Below are 18,646 nucleotides of genomic sequence, written 5' to 3'. Positions count from 1 at the left end.
TAATTAGTTTTTAATATTTACTAAAAATGCCTCTATCAAATATGAAAAATCAGAGAAATTGAAATTTTATATTTATTATTTCTCATCGCTCCCCCTACTATGATAAAATCATGGATATAATACTTCTGATTTTTTTACAACTCCAATATTAATAGTATTCTGAATGGGCATTTATGTTAGTCAATATTACTATTTTGATTTCAAATTTTCATTATAACTTATTTTATTTTGTATTATGTCGAACATAAATAATAATTTTAAAAAATTAACTTATTATTTATATTAAAATAAAACTCTTAAGAAAAAATATTTTTAAAAACTAAATTTATTTATTATAATTTTGGACGAGTTTATTAAAAAAAATTATGTTAACTAAAATTTTATAATTTTATTTTAAAAAGTTATTTATTATAATTTGTGGTACATATTTATTAAAAAAATTTATTATTTATGTATAATAATTTATTAAGATACTTTCAAAACAAATAATAATTAAATTCAAAAAAATAATAAGAAGAAGTAACTAAAAATCATCTTTGTAGTTTATAGTTACTTTATTATTTATATTAATATGAATAATTTGAAAATGGGATGATTTGGTATTGGGTGTTTTGCTACTTAGTTAAGTCCTACCGTTAAATTTTTTGTAGATTTTTTTCATCTCCTTTGTTTTTATTTTCTTGTATAAATGTCTTGAACTCAAAAATAATATTTTGTTTGTATATTATCTGTTTCACACTGTTAATATTAAATTTATAAATAGATTATTAAAACACATAATTATATCCACAAATATGAAATTTAAAATAATGCTAAGTTAGCTACTAAAGAAAAAATATAGCTTATGAAATTCTTTTAAAAACAAAGTATACCAGCAAAGGATTATTCAGGACCTACATCAAGGTATTGATGAATATTATATGACTTTATTTCAAAATTGATGATTAGCCAAATTTGGGAGATTTTTCAAATATTAGGGTGAAAAAAAATAGTATAACAAAACCTAAGGAGGGGCCGCATACCTAATTTAATTTTCTTTTTTTTTTTCACTTTATGTATTCAGAAAAATAAAATTAATTATTTAGAATTAAGAATAATTTTTGTACAAAATTAAACTTAAAATTAAGTAATAATAGGACTTTTAAAGAATCTACATGCCTTTTGTAATTATATTTGTCATATTATCTATGAATTACCATTTATAATTATTTCATATTATTAGATAGATATTTATTCGCTTTATTAGGTAATAAAAAAATGAAGAAAATTGAATTTATTGTACAAAAAAAATAAATAGTCCATATGATTAGTATATATGTGATTATATATCATATTGTGTTTATATATTTTTATGTATATTTATAATTTTCATGTTAAATTAGGAGTATGGACATAAAATGTTGACCTTAAAACTGCTGTTAAAAATAGAAATACGTCACTCAATTAACATTTTTATGTATATATATATATAGAATGAGGTTTATATTATATATTTTTATTTTTATAAGTGTAAACTTAAAATTTTATCAATATTTTTGGACAATTCCTAACGGATTAAGCGTGAAAGTTTGAATGGTGTGTGTAATTTTAGAACTTTTTGGAAAAAAGTGTAATATTTCATTTTTAAGTTAGTATTGCTTATTATTATGTGGTTAATTACTGTTTAATTTTTAAGAACTAGTCGTCGTGTACATTAGTAAATATTATAAAATTGGATTAAAATAATATTTTGTTTGAATATCTAGATAGTGGTCCTGATAATTAAATATTATAAGCGTAAACACAAAAACATAATAATTATTTGGATTATAAAAACATAGCTATATCTGATAAAATTTAGTAATGTCAAAGTGTAAGTGTGAAAAAACATGACCATAGAAACAAACAAATTTATAATTTATTTTGAATAGAAATAAAGATGAGAGGGATAGATTAGCTTTCTAATTTTATGAATTTTAATTTTTATTATATTTAATGTTATTTGTATTATATTAGAAATTTATAAATTAATTTATTATTTATATTCAAATAAAATTTTTACATTTAAAAATTATAATGTCGTCAAAATATATTAAAATATTTAATGAAAATTCATTGTTGTGGTGAACATATTGAATTCCGTGTATAAGCTACAAACTTTTTTGCTATCGTCGATATTTTTCATCCAATCCTTAACAAAAAGGGTCAAATTAGAATTTTATTTTTGACAAAAAGTGTAATTCCCATTTTTAAAAGCGATATAAATATAATTAATCTTAGATTAACCATTTCTCAATTATCTTTTATTAATTATATTACATTATATTATTTGAAACGTTAAGGTGGATAAGTTATTCTGTACTTATTTTGTCATTATATTTAGATTTAATGGTCACTTATTGTTTTTATGAGTAGATTTGAATGTATTCTAATTATTCCTAATTTCTTTAATCTTATGCTTATATATTCCTATTTATTTTGTGGATATTAATTAATTTTGTTAAATTTATAATTATAATCATATTATTAATTTAATTATTTTATTAGTTATTGTTGCACGTTGTTCTTATGTGCACATAATAAATAATATTTATGGTTCAAAATTAAAACCATTGTTCTTTTATATTTTTATTAGTATTTTTCTTTACTAATTATTTTTTTAATATTTACTAAGAATACCTCTATTGAATTTGAAATAACTAGAAAAAAATAGAGAAATTGATTTTTTTTATATTTATTATCTCTCAACACCGCCCCTACTATGATAAATCATGGATATAATACTTTGAAACTTTTTATAGCCCCAACAACGATAGTATTCTGAATGGGCATTTAAAGTCAATATTATTATTTTAATTTTAATTTTGATTCAAATTTAATTTAATTTGTATTGCGTCAAAACACAAATAACAATTTTAAAAAATTAACTTATTATTTATATTAAAATAAAATTCCAAAGAGAAATTCTTTTTAAAAACTATATTTATTTATTTTAATTCTGGTCAAGTTTATTAAAAACATTATGTTAACTAAATATATAATTTTGTTTTAGAAGTTATTTATTAAACAATTTTTTATTTATATATAAAAATAGAAGTTCTCTAAATTTGTAATCTAAAAAAATAAATCTTCTTTAATGTAATTTGTGGTCACAATTTATTAATATATTTTTGAAATAAATAATAATTTAAATTTAAAAAATAATATAAAGAAGTAACTCAAAATTATTTTTACGACTTTGTAGTTATAATTACTTTACTTTGTTATCTATATTAATATAAATAAAGTATTGGGTGTTACTTAAATTTTTTATGGAACTTCTTTTGCCCCCTCTTTTTTTTTTTTTTCTCTTTAATTTCTTTAACATATTGTGTATATAGCTATAAATAGATGATTATAAAATTAAACATCATTTTATATGTATATTATTTTTTGACACTGTTAATATAAGTCTATAAATAGATGATTATAAAACACATAATTATATCCAAAAAATCTGAAATTTAACAATGCTAAATTTTAATATGGTTTATGAAAATCTTTTAAAAACAAAGTAGAAAAGTAAAATAAATTTATAATCCTGCCGTTAAGTGTTCTGTAGATTTTTTTTTTTGTCCTTTTTTTTTTCTTGTATAAATGTCTTGAACACAAAAATAATATTTTGTTTGAATAACTTAAACATTATCTTCATAAACTAAAAAATATAATAAACATCTTATATGTATATTATCTTTTTCACACTGTTAATATTAAATTTATAAATAGATGATTATAAAACACATAATTATATCCACAAATATGAAATTTAAAACAATGCTAAGTTAACTACTAAAGAAAAAATATAGCTTATGAAATTCTTTTAAAAACAAAGTATACTAGCAAAGGATTATTCAAGACCTACATCGCGGTATTGATGAATATTATATGAATTTATTTCAAAATTGATGGTATATCCAAACTTGGGAGATTTTTCAAATATTAGTGGGGGGAAAAACAGTATAACAAAACCCAAGGATGGGATCGCATATCTAACTTAATTTTTCTTTTTCTTTTTCACTTTATGTACTCTAAAAAATAAAATTAATTATTTAAAATTAAAAATAATTTATGTACAAAATTAAACTTAAAATTAAATGATAATAGAACTTTTAAAGAATCTACATGCCTTTTATAATTATATTTGTTATATTATTTATGAATTATCATTATAATCATTTCATATTATTAGATAGATATTTATTCGCTTTATTAGGTAATTTAAAAAAAGAAAAAAATTGAATTTATTGTACAAAAAAATATATAGTCCATATGATTAGTATATCTGTAATTGTATATCATATTTGTGTTTATATACTTTTATGTATATTTATAATTTTAATGTAAAATTAGAATTTTGGACATAAAATGCTGACCTTAGAACTGATCTTAAAAATTAGAATTACGTCACTCAATTAACATTTTTAGGCATATATATATATATAGAATGAGGTTCATATTATATATTTTATTTTTATAAGTGTAAAATTAAAATTTTATCAATATTTTTGGATAACTCCTAACGGATTAAGCGTGAAAGTCTGAATGGTGTCTGTAATTTTAGAACTTTTTGGAAGACAATGTTTTTCTCATTTTTAAGTTAAATGTTGCTTATTATTATATGGTTAATTACTATTTAATTTTTAAGGGCTAATCGTCGTGTAACATATAAACATTATAAAATTGGATTAAAATAATATTTTATTTGAATATCTAGATAGTGGTCTGAATGGTGTCTGTAATTTTAGAACTTTTTGGAAGACAATGTTTTTCTCATTTTTAAGTTAAATGTTGCTTATTATTATATGGTTAATTACTATTTAATTTTTAAGGGCTAATCGTCGTGTAACATATAAACATTATAAAATTGGATTAAAATAATATTTTATTTGAATATCTAGATAGTGGTCCTGATAATTAAACATTATAATCATAAACACAAAAATGTAATAATTATTTGGATTATAAAAACATAGTTATATCAGATAAAATTTAGTAGTGTCAAAGTGTAAGTCTGAAAAAATATTACCATAAAAACAAACAAATTTATAGTTTATTTTAAATAGAAATAAATATGAGAGGGATGGATTAGTTTTCTAATTTTATAAATTTTAATTTTTATTATATTTAATATTATTTGTATTATATTAGAAATTTATAAATTAATTTATTATTTATATTAAAATAAAATTTTTACATTTAAAAATTATAATGTGGTCAAAATATATTAAAAAATAAAAATTAATTTTGATTTTTGATTCCATTGAAGATAAAAGTTCTCTCATTTTATTTTTAGAAAATTAATTTTATTTATTAGAATTTGTGGTAAATATTTATTAAAATAATTTCAAATCAATTAATAATTCAATTTTAAATAGTTGCTGATATATTAATAATTAATTAACTAAAATTATAAAATTTCTCTAATTTTTTATTTTGAAAAATCATAATTTTTTAACTATTATATATGGTAAAAAATTCATTGAAATGTTTTCAAGGAAAATAATAACTCAATTTCAAGTAAAAATTTACCTTGAATTCTAGTAGTTTTATTTTAAATTTATGTGTTTAAAATAAATAATTTCAAGAATATTTTGGTGCTATTTTTTTTTTATGGGGGAAAAGAACTTGTTCCTTGGGTAATAGGTTATCTTATAAATTTTCCATTTACATTTGATTATGTGCATGGTTTAAACATAAAATGCTGACCTTAGCAAATAAAAATGACAAATTTTTAGTTTTATCACTGATTTAATATTTTTATATATATTTTTGTACTTATAAATATAAAATACAATCTACATATCTTGGAGTGAGATTAATATTATTATATATTTTTTATAAATAAATTGGAATGATAAAAAAGTAATCTCATTTTTTCTACTAATTATTTTTTACATTCACACTGTATTATTTACTTGACAATAACTTTGCTAAAAATAGCCTCTATCATGGAAGATGGGAAAACTAAAAAAAATCAACGAAATTAAAAGAACTCACCAATTCTATATTTATTATCTCTCAACAAAATTAAAAGGATCAAACTAGGCCTGTCAACGAGTCGAGCTCGACCATTTTTGTCGAGCTCGACTCAGGAACTTTGAGCTCGAGCTCGACGAGCTGGCTGAGGTCAAGCTCATTTATCCTGTTTTGAATTATGAGTTTGAGCTAGGGGTGGCAGATGAGTCGAGCCGACTCGACTTTGCATTCATAAGCTTTACATGATGATTAACGAAAAACGAGAAAATTGAACTGCAAAAAGATCGATACAACAAATAAAAAGTCCTTGTTAAATGCATTAAATATACTCTAGATCTTTGAAATCAATTATCAGATCATTCTCATTCCCAATAGAAACAAGGCCTATTGTATTTTGCCTGACAGGACACCTACACCTACGAAATGCTATACAATACAGTCCATACAACGAGCAGCAATTCACATTTATTTTTGAAAGGAGTAAAGGAATGCCAATAGAGCGTACCTCCTGTGCTCCTCCTGTCTGATGTGTTGTCGATCTGATGCATGATTTGACATTATCCTCGAGCAATATGTAGTACCTGTTTACAAATGAAGAATTGATTGATGGGCAAGGAACAAAATTTGACATGTCTAATACTTGATGGAAGAGGTTAAACTTCTAGAACCAATAAATTCTAAATAATGAGAATAAATATAATTATATAATATAATATAAGTATAAACTGTTAGAATCCTATTATCATAAAACATCTAAGTTGAAATCCAACTATAATTTGAACATAAATTTAATTAAATTACTACATATAATTTAATAATCTAGTATAATATGAAAAAAGGTATTGTTAAAAAAAAAAGTAACATGAAATATGATAAATTATTCTATTATAATTTTATCTCAATTAACCTATGTAAATAAATTAATTACAAAATTACTTATCCGTGACATAAGAAAGAAATATAAAATATATCTTTCACATTTTTATAATACAACAAAGTATCACGTCTAAAACAAATATCTCAAGGTGAATATTAAATTTATAAGATTTGAAGTAATACATTTTCAAATAGAAATAATATAAAACATTATTAAACTAAAATTTAACACAATAATGTTATCTTAATTAATTTTATATTGAATTAATTTTATTTTGAATATTATTATTGTTGGTACATATAAAATTAAAATATATAATAATCATGCTTTTACGAAAGAGAACAAAGAGAGATGATATGCTAATTGTAATCTAAAACATAATTAGGAGTTAATTACAAATATATAAAGAAATTCATTAATAGAATATAAGATAGAAACAATTAATTTGTACATCTCATCTTTATTTTTCTTTAAAATTAATTATAAATTTATTTTACTTATTTAAAATTAATTGTAAATTTATTTTACTTTGATATTTTATTTTTAGAAGGATTTCAATCATGTTTTTTTTTCTCTTTTGTAGTTAATTTTAGAATTAATAAATTTTGTATTTTATAGATATAATTATATCTTTTATAAATTTATAAAAGATATAATTATAATAAATTATATCCATTTTTTAAATAAAATTAGAGATTTTAATTTACATAAATATAAATTAATACTAAATTTACATATAATTTAGCTGAGGTAGTTTTTGTTTTTAAAAAACTTGACCAAAATTTAATAAATAAATTTAGTTTTTAAAAATATTTTTTCTAAGAAAATTTTGTTTTTACATAGATAATAAATTAATGTTTAAAATTATAATTATTTGTACTTGAAGTAATAAAATCAATTATAATCTATAATTAAAATAATAATATTGACTTACATGAATGGCCATTTAAAATATTATTATTGTTGGGACTACAAGTACCCATAGTTTGATCTAGGGGTGGCAGATGAGTCGAGCCGGCTCGCGAGCTCGGCGAGCCAGCTCGAGCTCGAGTTTATATTTTGGTGTTCACCAGCTCGCGAGCCAGTATTTTTTATTTTTTTTATATATTTTTTTATTTTTGAATTTTTATATATTTAATTTTATATTTAATATTTGATCAGTTTTATAATTAAAATTGACCATATATTATAATTATTAATCAATATCATACATTTTATTTTGGATAGTAATAAATTATGGTAGTTTTATTTATACATTTAATCTTTATATAAAAATAAATTTAATCAACAACTTAGTAAATTATAATTTTTTTATAATTAAAATTATTATTTAATATGACATATATAAACTTTATGTTATATTTTAATATATTTGTTTTACGTTATATTTTTCTTAAATTGACAAGTGATTCATTTATAATTTTTTATTATTTATAAATTTATGTCAAAATTTAGTAATTCCTATGAATTCATCTAAAAATTATAATAATAATAATAATAATAATAATAACAATAATAATAATGATGATGATGGTGGTGGTTGAACAATTCTAATTATTAATTTAATATATAATGAGATTAAAAAGTTTAATCAATAAGTACGATATCTTAAAATTCGGGCACCTGATTCATACGAAATTTAAATATATACATGACTATGTCCATTAGATCATATCCGATGGTATGATTTAAAATCACATGGCCTGATTCAACGATACACCGTCTTGAATGATTACTCTTATGTTTTGAGTACGATATCTCAACATTTGTATATCCAATAAATCTAAAACTTTATCAAATGTACTTTTTTTGTAAGTTTTATCATATCTAACGGTCAGATCTGAATTTTGATGGCCCGATTAACCCATATTTTTCAACAATATAAGATGATTGTTACATCAATGTTATACTAACATTTATAAATATATAAATTTTGCAAATTGTTAACATATATTAATTTCAACTATATCTATGTAAAAATTTGACGATTCGATTTCATTATATAAAATAATAATAATAATAATAAGAATAATAATAATAATGATAATGATGATGATGATGATGATGGTTGAACAATTCTAATTATTATTTTATTATATATATAATGAGATTAAAAAATTTAATCAATAATTATGAAATCTTAAAATTCGGGCACCCGATTCATACGAAATTTAAATATATACAAGACTGTGTCAATTAGATCATATCAGACAGTATGATTTAAAATCACATGGTCTGATTCAACGATACACCATCTTGAATGATTACTTTTATGTTTCGAGTACGATATCTCGACATCCGTATAACCAATAAGTCTAAAACTTTATCAAGTATATTTTTCTGTAAATTTGATCATATCTAACGGTTTGATCTGGATTTTAATGGTCAGATTAACCCATGTTATTCAACGATGTAAGATGAAATTACATCAATATTATACTAACATTTATAAATATATAAATTTTGCAGATTGTGAACATAATTAAGTAATTAACTATATCTATATAAAATTTTATGATTCGATCTCATGATTTAAAGCAGCAATAATAATAATAATAATAATAATAATAATAATGATAATAAATTAATAATAATAATAATAATATCAATACTAAAAACCCTCTTTCTCTCTCTTTCTCTCTCTTTTTCTCGTTTGTTCTTCCTTTTTCTTTGTTTCTCTCAGTCTCTTTCTCTTGCTATCTCGGTATCTTCGTTCTTTTCCTTCCTTTATTTCTACCCCAAACCCATCCCTTAGAACCCTAGCCCCCAAATTCACGGCAATGCGGGAATGGAAGATAAATATGTTTGTATGACCTATCTTTGTACTGGGATATTCACTGATTATCTATTCAGGGTTTATGCTTTCTTCTTATCTTTTTATAATTTGCACTCTTCTAAAGATCGAATGGGCATTTACTATGTGGTTAGGGATGTTGTTATATGTAAGTGAATCCAGATAATCAAGCATACCTAGCACACCTTATTCTTGATGTTCTTTGCTGTCAATTAAGTAAACATATATTCTTAGCTGAAAAATGAAACATGCTCATATTCATTCAAGATGGATAACCAGATGGAATCTGCTGAATTGCTCTATTGGTTATTCTCAATATTTGCATATTTTTTTAAATTTTGTAATCTGGTTAATGGAATCTCCTTGGGATGTTTTCATTCTGTCGAGATCTCCTTGGTAAATTCTGCTATATGCGGACCGCCTTATGCTAAATATAATTTTAATTAGATCCCTTGAAAACAAAACCTATGCTTCTGTTAAAAGCTTGAGTCTACATATTTGCTTGCTAATTAAATTTTGGATTGGTGTTTGGATATGCATTTATGGTTATTTTTTAATGATAATAATTTCTCTAGCAAACATCAAGGCAATAAGTATTTCATTCTCAATGTTCAGATATGAATATATCAGCAAGTACTTCTTTTTCTATAGCCGATTCAACAAGTCCAGTAATGCAAAGTGAGGAGCAAATACTTGAACAAACAACTAGTGCTACTAATAGAGTTGATACAGATACTATTGGCACATAGAAGAACATTGAGGAGGCTAGTAAAGATGATGAAACTTTAGGACCAAAACCCAAACGTAAAAAAAAATTAGCAGTTTGGTTAGATTTCATAGAAATAAAGGATGCAGATGGAGTTATGAAGATCTCTTGTATACATTGTAAGAAGATGTATACTAAAACCAAAACTACTCCAACAACTCAATTGCATCGGCACTTGCAAAGGTGCTATGAAAGCAAAAGCTGACAAGTCCAAAGATGGACTTTTGCAAACACAACTTGGTTTTGTCACTTCTAGTGTAGATCCAACTTCGTGTCCAAGTATGTATGTTGGGAAGTTTGATATGGAGAAGATGGAAGAGTTACTCATTGGATAATGATGCATGAGCATCCTTTTTCTATTGTGGAAGAAGAGGGGATTCAATTTGATGCAAAGAAGAGGAATGCCTGAGTGGCGTGGAATTACAAGAAATACAACCAAAACTTATTGCATCAACGTTTATGAGGCAGAATAGAAGAAGCTGAAGAGTTTATTAAAAAATGTGAACAAAATTAGCCTCACAACGGATTGTTGGAAATCAAAAAATCAAAAGATCGAGTACATGATCATTACAGGTCATTGGATTGATGAAAGTTGGCAATTACAGAAGCGTGTACTTGACTTTGTTCACATTCCTCCTCCACGTCGAGGTCTTGAAATTGCGAATGTCATTTGGCACTGCTTGGAGGATTGGGGTATTGATGGTAAGATCCACACCATATCTGTAGATAATGCGTCTGCCAATGATTCAACTATTGAAAATCTGAAGATTTATGTGAAAAACAAAAGAAGACTACTTTGTGAGGGAAAACTATTCCACGTAAGATGTTGCGCCCATATACTTAATCTCATTACTCAAGATGGACTTTTTGAGATTAAAGATATTGTTGATGTTATACGTGATAGTGTAGAGTATGTCCGACGATCCGATGCAAGACTTAAAATATTTTTTGAGATAGTGAAGCAATTGACTTAACAGACAAGAAGTTAGTTGATGATTGTCGGATAAGGTGGAACTCAACATATGAAATGTTGGCTGCTGCAATCAAATTCAAAGATGTCTTCCCAAGGCTTGCTTATCGGGAACCACATTATGATATTTGTCCAAGTGCAGAGAATTGGACAAAAACAGAGAAAGTATGCTCGGTATTAGAGCTATTTTGGACAGCTATGCACATTGTTTTCGGACGTGATTATCCTACTTCAAATTTGTTCCATAATGAGGTGAGCAGAGTAAAAGTTTTGGTAGGTAAGAAGTCATTAGAGAATGATATATTTTCATTCAGAACATGGTTGCAAGAATGAAGAACAAGTTTGACAAGTATTGGGGAGATACTAATTTGCTGATGCCTATAGCAGCTGCTTTGGATCCAAGGTGTAAGTTGAGAGCGCTTGAATTCTGCTTTCCAAGATTATATTTTTCAGAAAATGTTGAGAGACAAATTACTATTATTCGGAAGACATTATATGAGCTCTATTCTGAGTATGTGGCTATTTCTAACATTGAAGACAAGTCAATTGGAGAAGGACAAAGAAACAAACTATCGAATCGAGATCTTGCAAATGTTGAAACTCAAAGTGGCTGGTCTGAGTATGCTGAATATCTGAAGTCAGTGGAATCTATTCAGCCTCAAAAGATATTTTAGCTATTGGCCTCAGAAGCAACAATGGTGATCGGGATAGCTAAAATATCTTTTGCCAATATCGATAAAATCTTATACTTCAATGCATGAACTCTCCACCATTCCAGAACATCAAAGTCTTTCCCATCTTTTTTGTCCTTCTCAAATATATAACAGTTTTCTTCAAGATATAAATCAAGTTCAGACTTCTGAGGTTGAATATATTCCACTGACTTCAGATATTCAGCATACTCAGACCAGCCACTTTGAGTTTCAACATTTGCAAGATCTCAATTCGATAGTTTGTTTCTTTGCCCTTCTTCAATTGACTCGTCTTCAATGTTAGAAATAGCCACATACTCAGAATAGAGCTCATATAATGTCTTTCGAATAATAATAATTTGCCTCTCAACATTCTCTGCAGAATATAGTCTTGGAAAGTAGAATTCAAGCGCTCTCAACTTATACCATGGATCTAAAGCAGCTGCTATAGGCATCAGCAAATTAGTATCTCCCCAATATTTGCCAAACTTGTTCTTCATTCTTACAACCATGTTCTGAATGAAAATATATCATTCTCTAATGACTTCTTATCTAACAAAACTTTTACTCTGCTCACCTCATTAAGGAACAAATTTGAACTAGGATAATCACTTTCGGAAACAATGTCCATAGCTGTCCAAAATAGCTCTAATACCGAGCATACTTTCTCTGCTTTTGTCCAATCCTCTACACTTGGACAAATATCATAATGTGGTTCCCGATCAGCAAACCTTGGGAAGACATCTTTGAATTTGATTGCAGCAGCCAACATTTCATATGTTGAGTTCCACCTTGTCCGACAATCATCAACTAACTTCTTGTCTGGTAAATTCAATTGCTTCACTATCTTAGAAAATATTTTAAGTCTTGCATCGAATCATCGGACATACTCTACACTATCACGTATAACATCAACAATATCTTTAATCTCATAAAGTCCATCTTGAGCAATGAGATTAAATATATGGGCGCAACATTTTACGTGGAATAGTTTTCCCTCACAAAGTAGTCTTCTTTTGTTTTTCACATAAATCTTCAGATTTTCAATAGCTGAATCATTGGCAGACGCATTATCTACATATATGGTGTGGATCTTACCATCGATACCCCAATCCTCCAAGCAACGCCAAATGGTATTCGCAATTTCAAGACCTCGACGTGGAGGTGGAATGCGAACAAAGTTAAGTGCACGCTTTTGTAATTGCCAACTTTCATCAATCCAATGACCTGTAATGACCATGTACTCGATCTTTTGGTTTTTTGATTTCCAACAATCCATTGTGAGGCTGATTTTGTTAACATTTTTTAATAAACTCTTCAGCTTCTTCTTTTCTGCCTCATAAACATTTATGCAATAAGTTTTGGCTCTATTTCTTGTAATTCCACGCCACTCAGGCATTCCTCTTCTTTGCATCAAATTGAATCCCTCTTCTTACACAATAGAAAAGGGATGCTCATGCATCATTATCCAATGAGCCACTGATTCTTTCATCTTCTCCATATCAAACTTCCCAGCATACATACTTGGATATGAAGTTGGATCTACACTAGAAGTGACAAAACCAAGTTGTGTTTGCAAAAGTCCATCTTTGGACTTGTCAGTTTTTGCTTTCATAGCACAACTTTACAAGTGCCGATGCAATTGAGTTGTTGGAATAGTTTTGATTTTAGTATACATCTTCATCCAATGTTTACAAGAGATCTTCATAACTCCATCTGCATCCTTTATTTCTGTGAAATCTGACCAAACTGCTGATTCTTTTTTTACGTTTGGGTTTTGGTCCTAAAGTTCCATCATCTTTAATAGCCTCCTCAATGTTCTTCTCTGTGCCAATAGTATCCGTATCAACTCTATTAGTAGCACTAGTTGTTTGTTCAAGTATTTGCTCCTCACTTTGCATTACTGGACTTGTTGAATCGGCTATAGAAAAAGAAGTACTTGCTAATATATTCATATCTGAACATTGAGAAGGAAATACTTATTGCCTTGAGGTTTGCTAGAGAAATTATTATCATTAAAAAATAACCATAAATGCATATCCAAACACCAATCCAAAATTTAATTAGCAAGCAAATATGTAGACTCAAGCTTTCAACAGAAGCATAGTTTTGTTTTCAAGGGATCTAATTATATTTAGCATAAGGCGATCCGTATATAGCAGAATTTATCATGGAGATCTCGACAGAATGAAAACATCCCAAGGAGATTCCATTAACCAGATTACCAAATTTTAAAAAATATGCAAATATTGAAAATAACCAATAGAGCAATTCAGCAGATTCCATTTAGTTATCCATCTCGAATGAATATGAGCATGTTTCATTTTTCAGCTAAGAATATATGTTTACTTAATTGACAGCAAAGAACATCAAGAATAAGGCGTGCCAAGTATGCTTGATTATCTGAATTCACTTACATATGACAACATCCCTAACCACATAGTAAATGCCCATTTGATCTTTAGAAGAGTGCAAATTATAAATAAGATAAGAAGAAAGCATAAACCCTGAATAGATAATCAGTGAATATCCCAGTACAAAGATAGGTCATGCAAACATATTTATCTTCCATTCCCGCATTACAAAAGGCCAATAATCCACAAAAGTGAGAAGTAACTGTTGAATAACTCAAACTGAAACTTCAAGTAAAACTCAAACTTACCGAAGAACAATTCCAAGTAAAACTCAAACTGAACAGGAAGCCGCACTCGTCGGTGTCCTCGTTGCTGACTTGCCTTTGTTGTTGCTGTGAATTTGGGGGCTAGGGTTCTAAGGGATGGGTTTGGGGAAGAAATAAGGGAAGGAAAAGAACGAAGATACCAAGATAGCAAGAGAAAGAGACTGAAGAAAGAAAAAGGAAGAACAAATGAGAAAAAGAGAGAGAAAGAGGGTTTTTATTATTATTAATATTATTATTGATATTATTATTATTATTATTAATTTATTATCATAATTATTATTATTATTATTATCATTATTATTATTATTATTATTGCTTTAAATCATGAGATCGAATCATAAAATTTTATATAGATATAGTTAATTACTTAATTATGTTCACAATCTGCAAACTTTATATATTTATAAATATTAGTATAATATTGATATAATTATCATCTTAAATCGTTGAATAACATGGGTTAATCAAACCATCAAAATCACGATCAAACCGTTAGATATGATCAAATTTATAGAAAAATATATTCGGTAAAGTTTTAGACTTATTGTACGGATGTCGAGATATCGTACTTGAAACATAAAAGTAATCATTCAAGACAGTGTATCGTTGAATTAGACCATGTGATTTTAAATCATACCGTCTAATATGATCTAATTGACACAGTCTTGTATATATTTAAATTTCGTATGAATCGGGTGTCCGAATTTTAAGATTTCATATTTATAGATTAAACTTTTTAATCTCATTATATATATAATAAAATAATAATTAGAATTGTTCAACCATCATCATCATCATCATCATTATTATTATTATTATTATTTTAAATAATAAAATCGAATCATCAAATTTTTACATAGATATAGTTGAAATTAACATATGTTAACAATTTACAAAATTTATATATTTATAAATGTTAGTATAACATTGATGTAACTATCATCTTACATTGTTGAAAAACATGGGTTAATCGGGCTATCAAAATTCAGATCTGATCTTTAGATATGATAAAACTTACAAAAAAATACATTTGGTAAAATTTTAGATTTATTGGATATACGTATGTTGAGATATCGTACTCGAAACATAAGAGTAATCATTCAAGACGGTGTATCATTGAATCAGGCCATGTGATTTTAAATCATACCGTTGGATATGATCTAATGGACACAGTCTTGTATATATTTAAATTTTGTATGAATCAGGTGCCCGGATTTTAAGATATCGTACTTATTGATTAAACTTTTTAATCTCATTATATATAATAAAATAATAATTAAAATTATTCAACCACCATCATCATCATTATTATTATTGTTATTATTATTATTATTATTATAATTTTTAGATTAATTCATAGGAATTACTAAATTTTGACATAAATTTATAAATAATAAAAAATTATAAGTGAATTACTTGTCAATTTAAGCAAAATATAACGTAAAATAATTATATATTAAAATATAACATAAAGTTTATATATGTCATATTAAATAATAATTTTAATTATAAAAAAATTATAATTTACTAAGTTGTTGATTAAATTTATTTTTATATAAAGATTAAATGAATAAATAAAAGTACCATAATTTATTACTATCCAAAATAAAATGTATGATATTGATTAATAATTATAATATATGGTCAATTTTAATTATAAAACTGATCAAATATTAAATATAAAATTAAATATATAAAAAATTCAAAAATAAAAAAATATATAAAAAAAATAAAAAATACTGGCTCGCCGAGCTTGCGAGCCGACTCGACTCATCTGCCACCCCTAGATCAAACCATGGGTACTTGTAGTCCCAACAATAATAATATTTTAAATGGCCATTCATGTAAGTCAATATTATTATTTTAATTATAGATTATAATTGATTTTATTACTTCAAGTACAAAAAATTATAATTTTAAACATTAACTTATTATCTATGTAAAAACAAAATTTTCTTAGAAAAAATGTTTTTAAAAATTAAATTTATTTATTAAATTTTGGTCAAGTTTTTTAAAAACAAAAACTACCTCAGCTAAATTATATGTAAAATTTAGTATTAATTTATATTTATGTAAATTAAAATCTCTAATTTTATTTAATAAATAGATATATTTTATTATAATTATATCTTTTATAAACTTATAAAAGATAATTATATCTATAAAATACAAAATTTATTAATTCTAAAATTAACTACAAAAGAGAAAAAAACATGACTGAAATCCTTCTAAAAATAAAATATAAAAGTAAAATAAATTTATATTTAATTTTAAATAAGTAAAATAAATTTATAATTAATTTGAAAGAAAAATAAAGATGAGATGTACAAATTAATTGTTTCTATCTTATATTCTATTAATGAATTTCTTTATATATTTGTAATTAACTCCTAATTATGTTTTAGATTACAATTAGCATATCATCTCTCTTTGTTCTCTTTCGTAAAAGCATGATTATTATATATTTTAATTTTATATGTACCAACAATAATAATATTCAAAATAAAATTAATTCAATATAAAATTAATTAAGATAACATTATTGTGTTAAATATTAGTTTAATAATGTTTTATATTATTTCTATTTGAAAATGTATTACTTCAAATCTTATAAATTTAATATTCACCTTGAGATATTTGTTTTAGACGTGATACTTTGTTGTATTATAAAAATGTGAAAGATATATTTTATATTTCTTTCTTATGTCACGGATAAGTAATTTTGTAATTAATTTATTTACATAGGTTAATTGAGATAAAATTATAATAGAATAATTTATCATATTCCATGTTACTTTTTTTTTTTAACAATACCTCTTTTCATATTATATAGATTATTAAATTATATGTAGTAGTTTAATTAAATTTATGTTCAAATTATAGTTGGATTTCAACTTAGATGTTTTATGATAATAGGATTCTAACAGTTTATACTTATATCATATTATATAATTATATTTATTCTCATTATTTAGAATTTATTGGTTCTAGAAGTTTAACCTCTTCCATCAAGTATTAGACATGTCAAATTATGTTCCGTGCCCATCAATCAATTCTTCATTTGTAAACAGGTACTACATATTGCTCGAGGACAATGTCAAATCATGCATCAGATCGACAACACATCAGACAAGAGGAGCACAGGAGATAGGCTCTATTGGCATTCCTTTCCTATCAGAAATAAATGCGGATTGCTGCTCGTTGTATGGACTGTATTGTATGGCATTTCGTAGGTGTAGGTGTCTTGTCAGGCAAAATACAATAGGCTTTGTTTCTGCTGGGAATGAGAATGATCTGATAATTGATTTCAAAGATCTAGAGTATGTTTAATGCATTTAACGAAGACTTTTTATTTGTTGTATCGATCTTTTTGCAGTTCAATTTTTTCGTTTTTTGTTAATCATCATGTAAAGCTTATGAATGTAAAGTTCTTGTTTTAGCAGGAACAATATATTTTACCATCGGAACTATTGCAGTTCAATTTTCTCGTTTTTCGTTAATCATTATGTAAAGCTTATGAATGTAAAGTTCTTGTTTTAGCAGGAACAATATATTTTACCATCGGAACTATACAAATGTTTTAATTTCCTACTTGCATAATTTTTTTTGTAATGTGTTACTCTTCAAATTAATTCAAAAATACATGTTTCCTTCCGAAAGAAGTATTTTATTTTATCACACTTTGTTTTCTAAAATTTTGAAATTTCTCACTTTGTCATTCGACTTGGGGTCAGGATAAATTGCCCAAGCATGGGTTTATTAATTAAGTCTAGTAGTTCCTAGATATGTTAATATGTGGATATTATCTTATTCGAATTTAAACTCATTAAATATCTCATAAATTAAATAATTAAATTTCATATTTAAATTTAT

At 25.0% G+C, this 18,646-nt stretch overlaps 3 protein-coding genes across 10 annotated transcripts in view; 2 read left to right on the top strand and 1 right to left on the bottom strand.

Moving 5' to 3' along the window:
• The window catches only part of LOC105160036 (putative lysine-specific demethylase SE14), a 33,255-nt gene extending 14,982 nt beyond the window's left edge, over positions 1-18,273 (top strand). For 4 of the 8 annotated variants that reach the window (XR_016065223.1, XR_016065218.1, XR_016065225.1 and 1 more), the window contains one exon: positions 17,845-18,273. The gene's annotated coding sequence lies outside the window, so the exon portion shown is untranslated. Of the gene's footprint in view, positions 1-6,399; positions 6,616-17,844 lie in introns of those variants that run through there. The other 4 variants (XR_016065226.1, XR_016065220.1, XR_016065224.1 and 1 more) reach the window with 3 other exon arrangements.
• Positions 10,992-12,075, top strand: LOC105160093 (zinc finger BED domain-containing protein RICESLEEPER 1-like). Its single transcript, XM_011077357.1, has 3 exons — positions 10,992-11,341; positions 11,440-11,653; positions 11,716-12,075. The coding sequence occupies exons 1-3, from the start codon at positions 10,992-10,994 to the stop codon at positions 12,073-12,075; spliced, it is 924 nt and encodes a 307-aa protein (XP_011075659.1).
• Positions 12,072-13,333, bottom strand: LOC148788262 (zinc finger BED domain-containing protein RICESLEEPER 1-like). Its single transcript, XM_088879652.1, has 3 exons — positions 12,997-13,333; positions 12,671-12,915; positions 12,072-12,284 (listed from the first exon to the last, which is right to left on the bottom strand). The coding sequence occupies exons 1-3, from the start codon at positions 13,331-13,333 to the stop codon at positions 12,072-12,074; spliced, it is 795 nt and encodes a 264-aa protein (XP_088735778.1).
• Positions 18,274-18,646: the final 373 nt, after the last annotated feature.

This window comes from Sesamum indicum, linkage group LG4, assembly GCF_026168435.1.
Source record: "Sesamum indicum cultivar Baizhima isolate 11 linkage group LG4, ASM2616843v1, whole genome shotgun sequence".
NCBI lineage: Eukaryota > Viridiplantae > Streptophyta > Magnoliopsida > Lamiales > Pedaliaceae > Sesamum > Sesamum indicum.
The sequence above is the reverse complement of the archived record's forward strand: the minus strand, read 5'-3'. Positions and strand labels throughout refer to the sequence as shown.

Bases quoted from the DNA above. Each gene is read 5' to 3' on its own strand.
- LOC105160093 (XM_011077357.1), top strand. From the start codon at position 10,992: ATGATCATTACAGGTCATTGGATTGATGAAAGTTGGCAATTACAGAAG. The intron at 11,342-11,439 runs GTATGTCCGACG...TTGTCGGATAAG, and splicing joins GTTATACGTGATAGTGTAGA to GTGGAACTCAACATATGAAA. The intron at 11,654-11,715 runs GTGAGCAGAGTA...ATTTTCATTCAG, and splicing joins CAAATTTGTTCCATAATGAG to AACATGGTTGCAAGAATGAA.
- LOC148788262 (XM_088879652.1), bottom strand. From the start codon at position 13,333: ATGGTCATTACAGGTCATTGGATTGATGAAAGTTGGCAATTACAAAAG. The intron at 12,916-12,996 runs GTGATAGTGTAG...TGAATTTACCAG, and splicing joins AGATATTGTTGATGTTATAC to ACAAGAAGTTAGTTGATGAT. The intron at 12,285-12,670 runs GTGAGCAGAGTA...GAATATCTGAAG, and splicing joins CAAATTTGTTCCTTAATGAG to TCAGTGGAATATATTCAACC.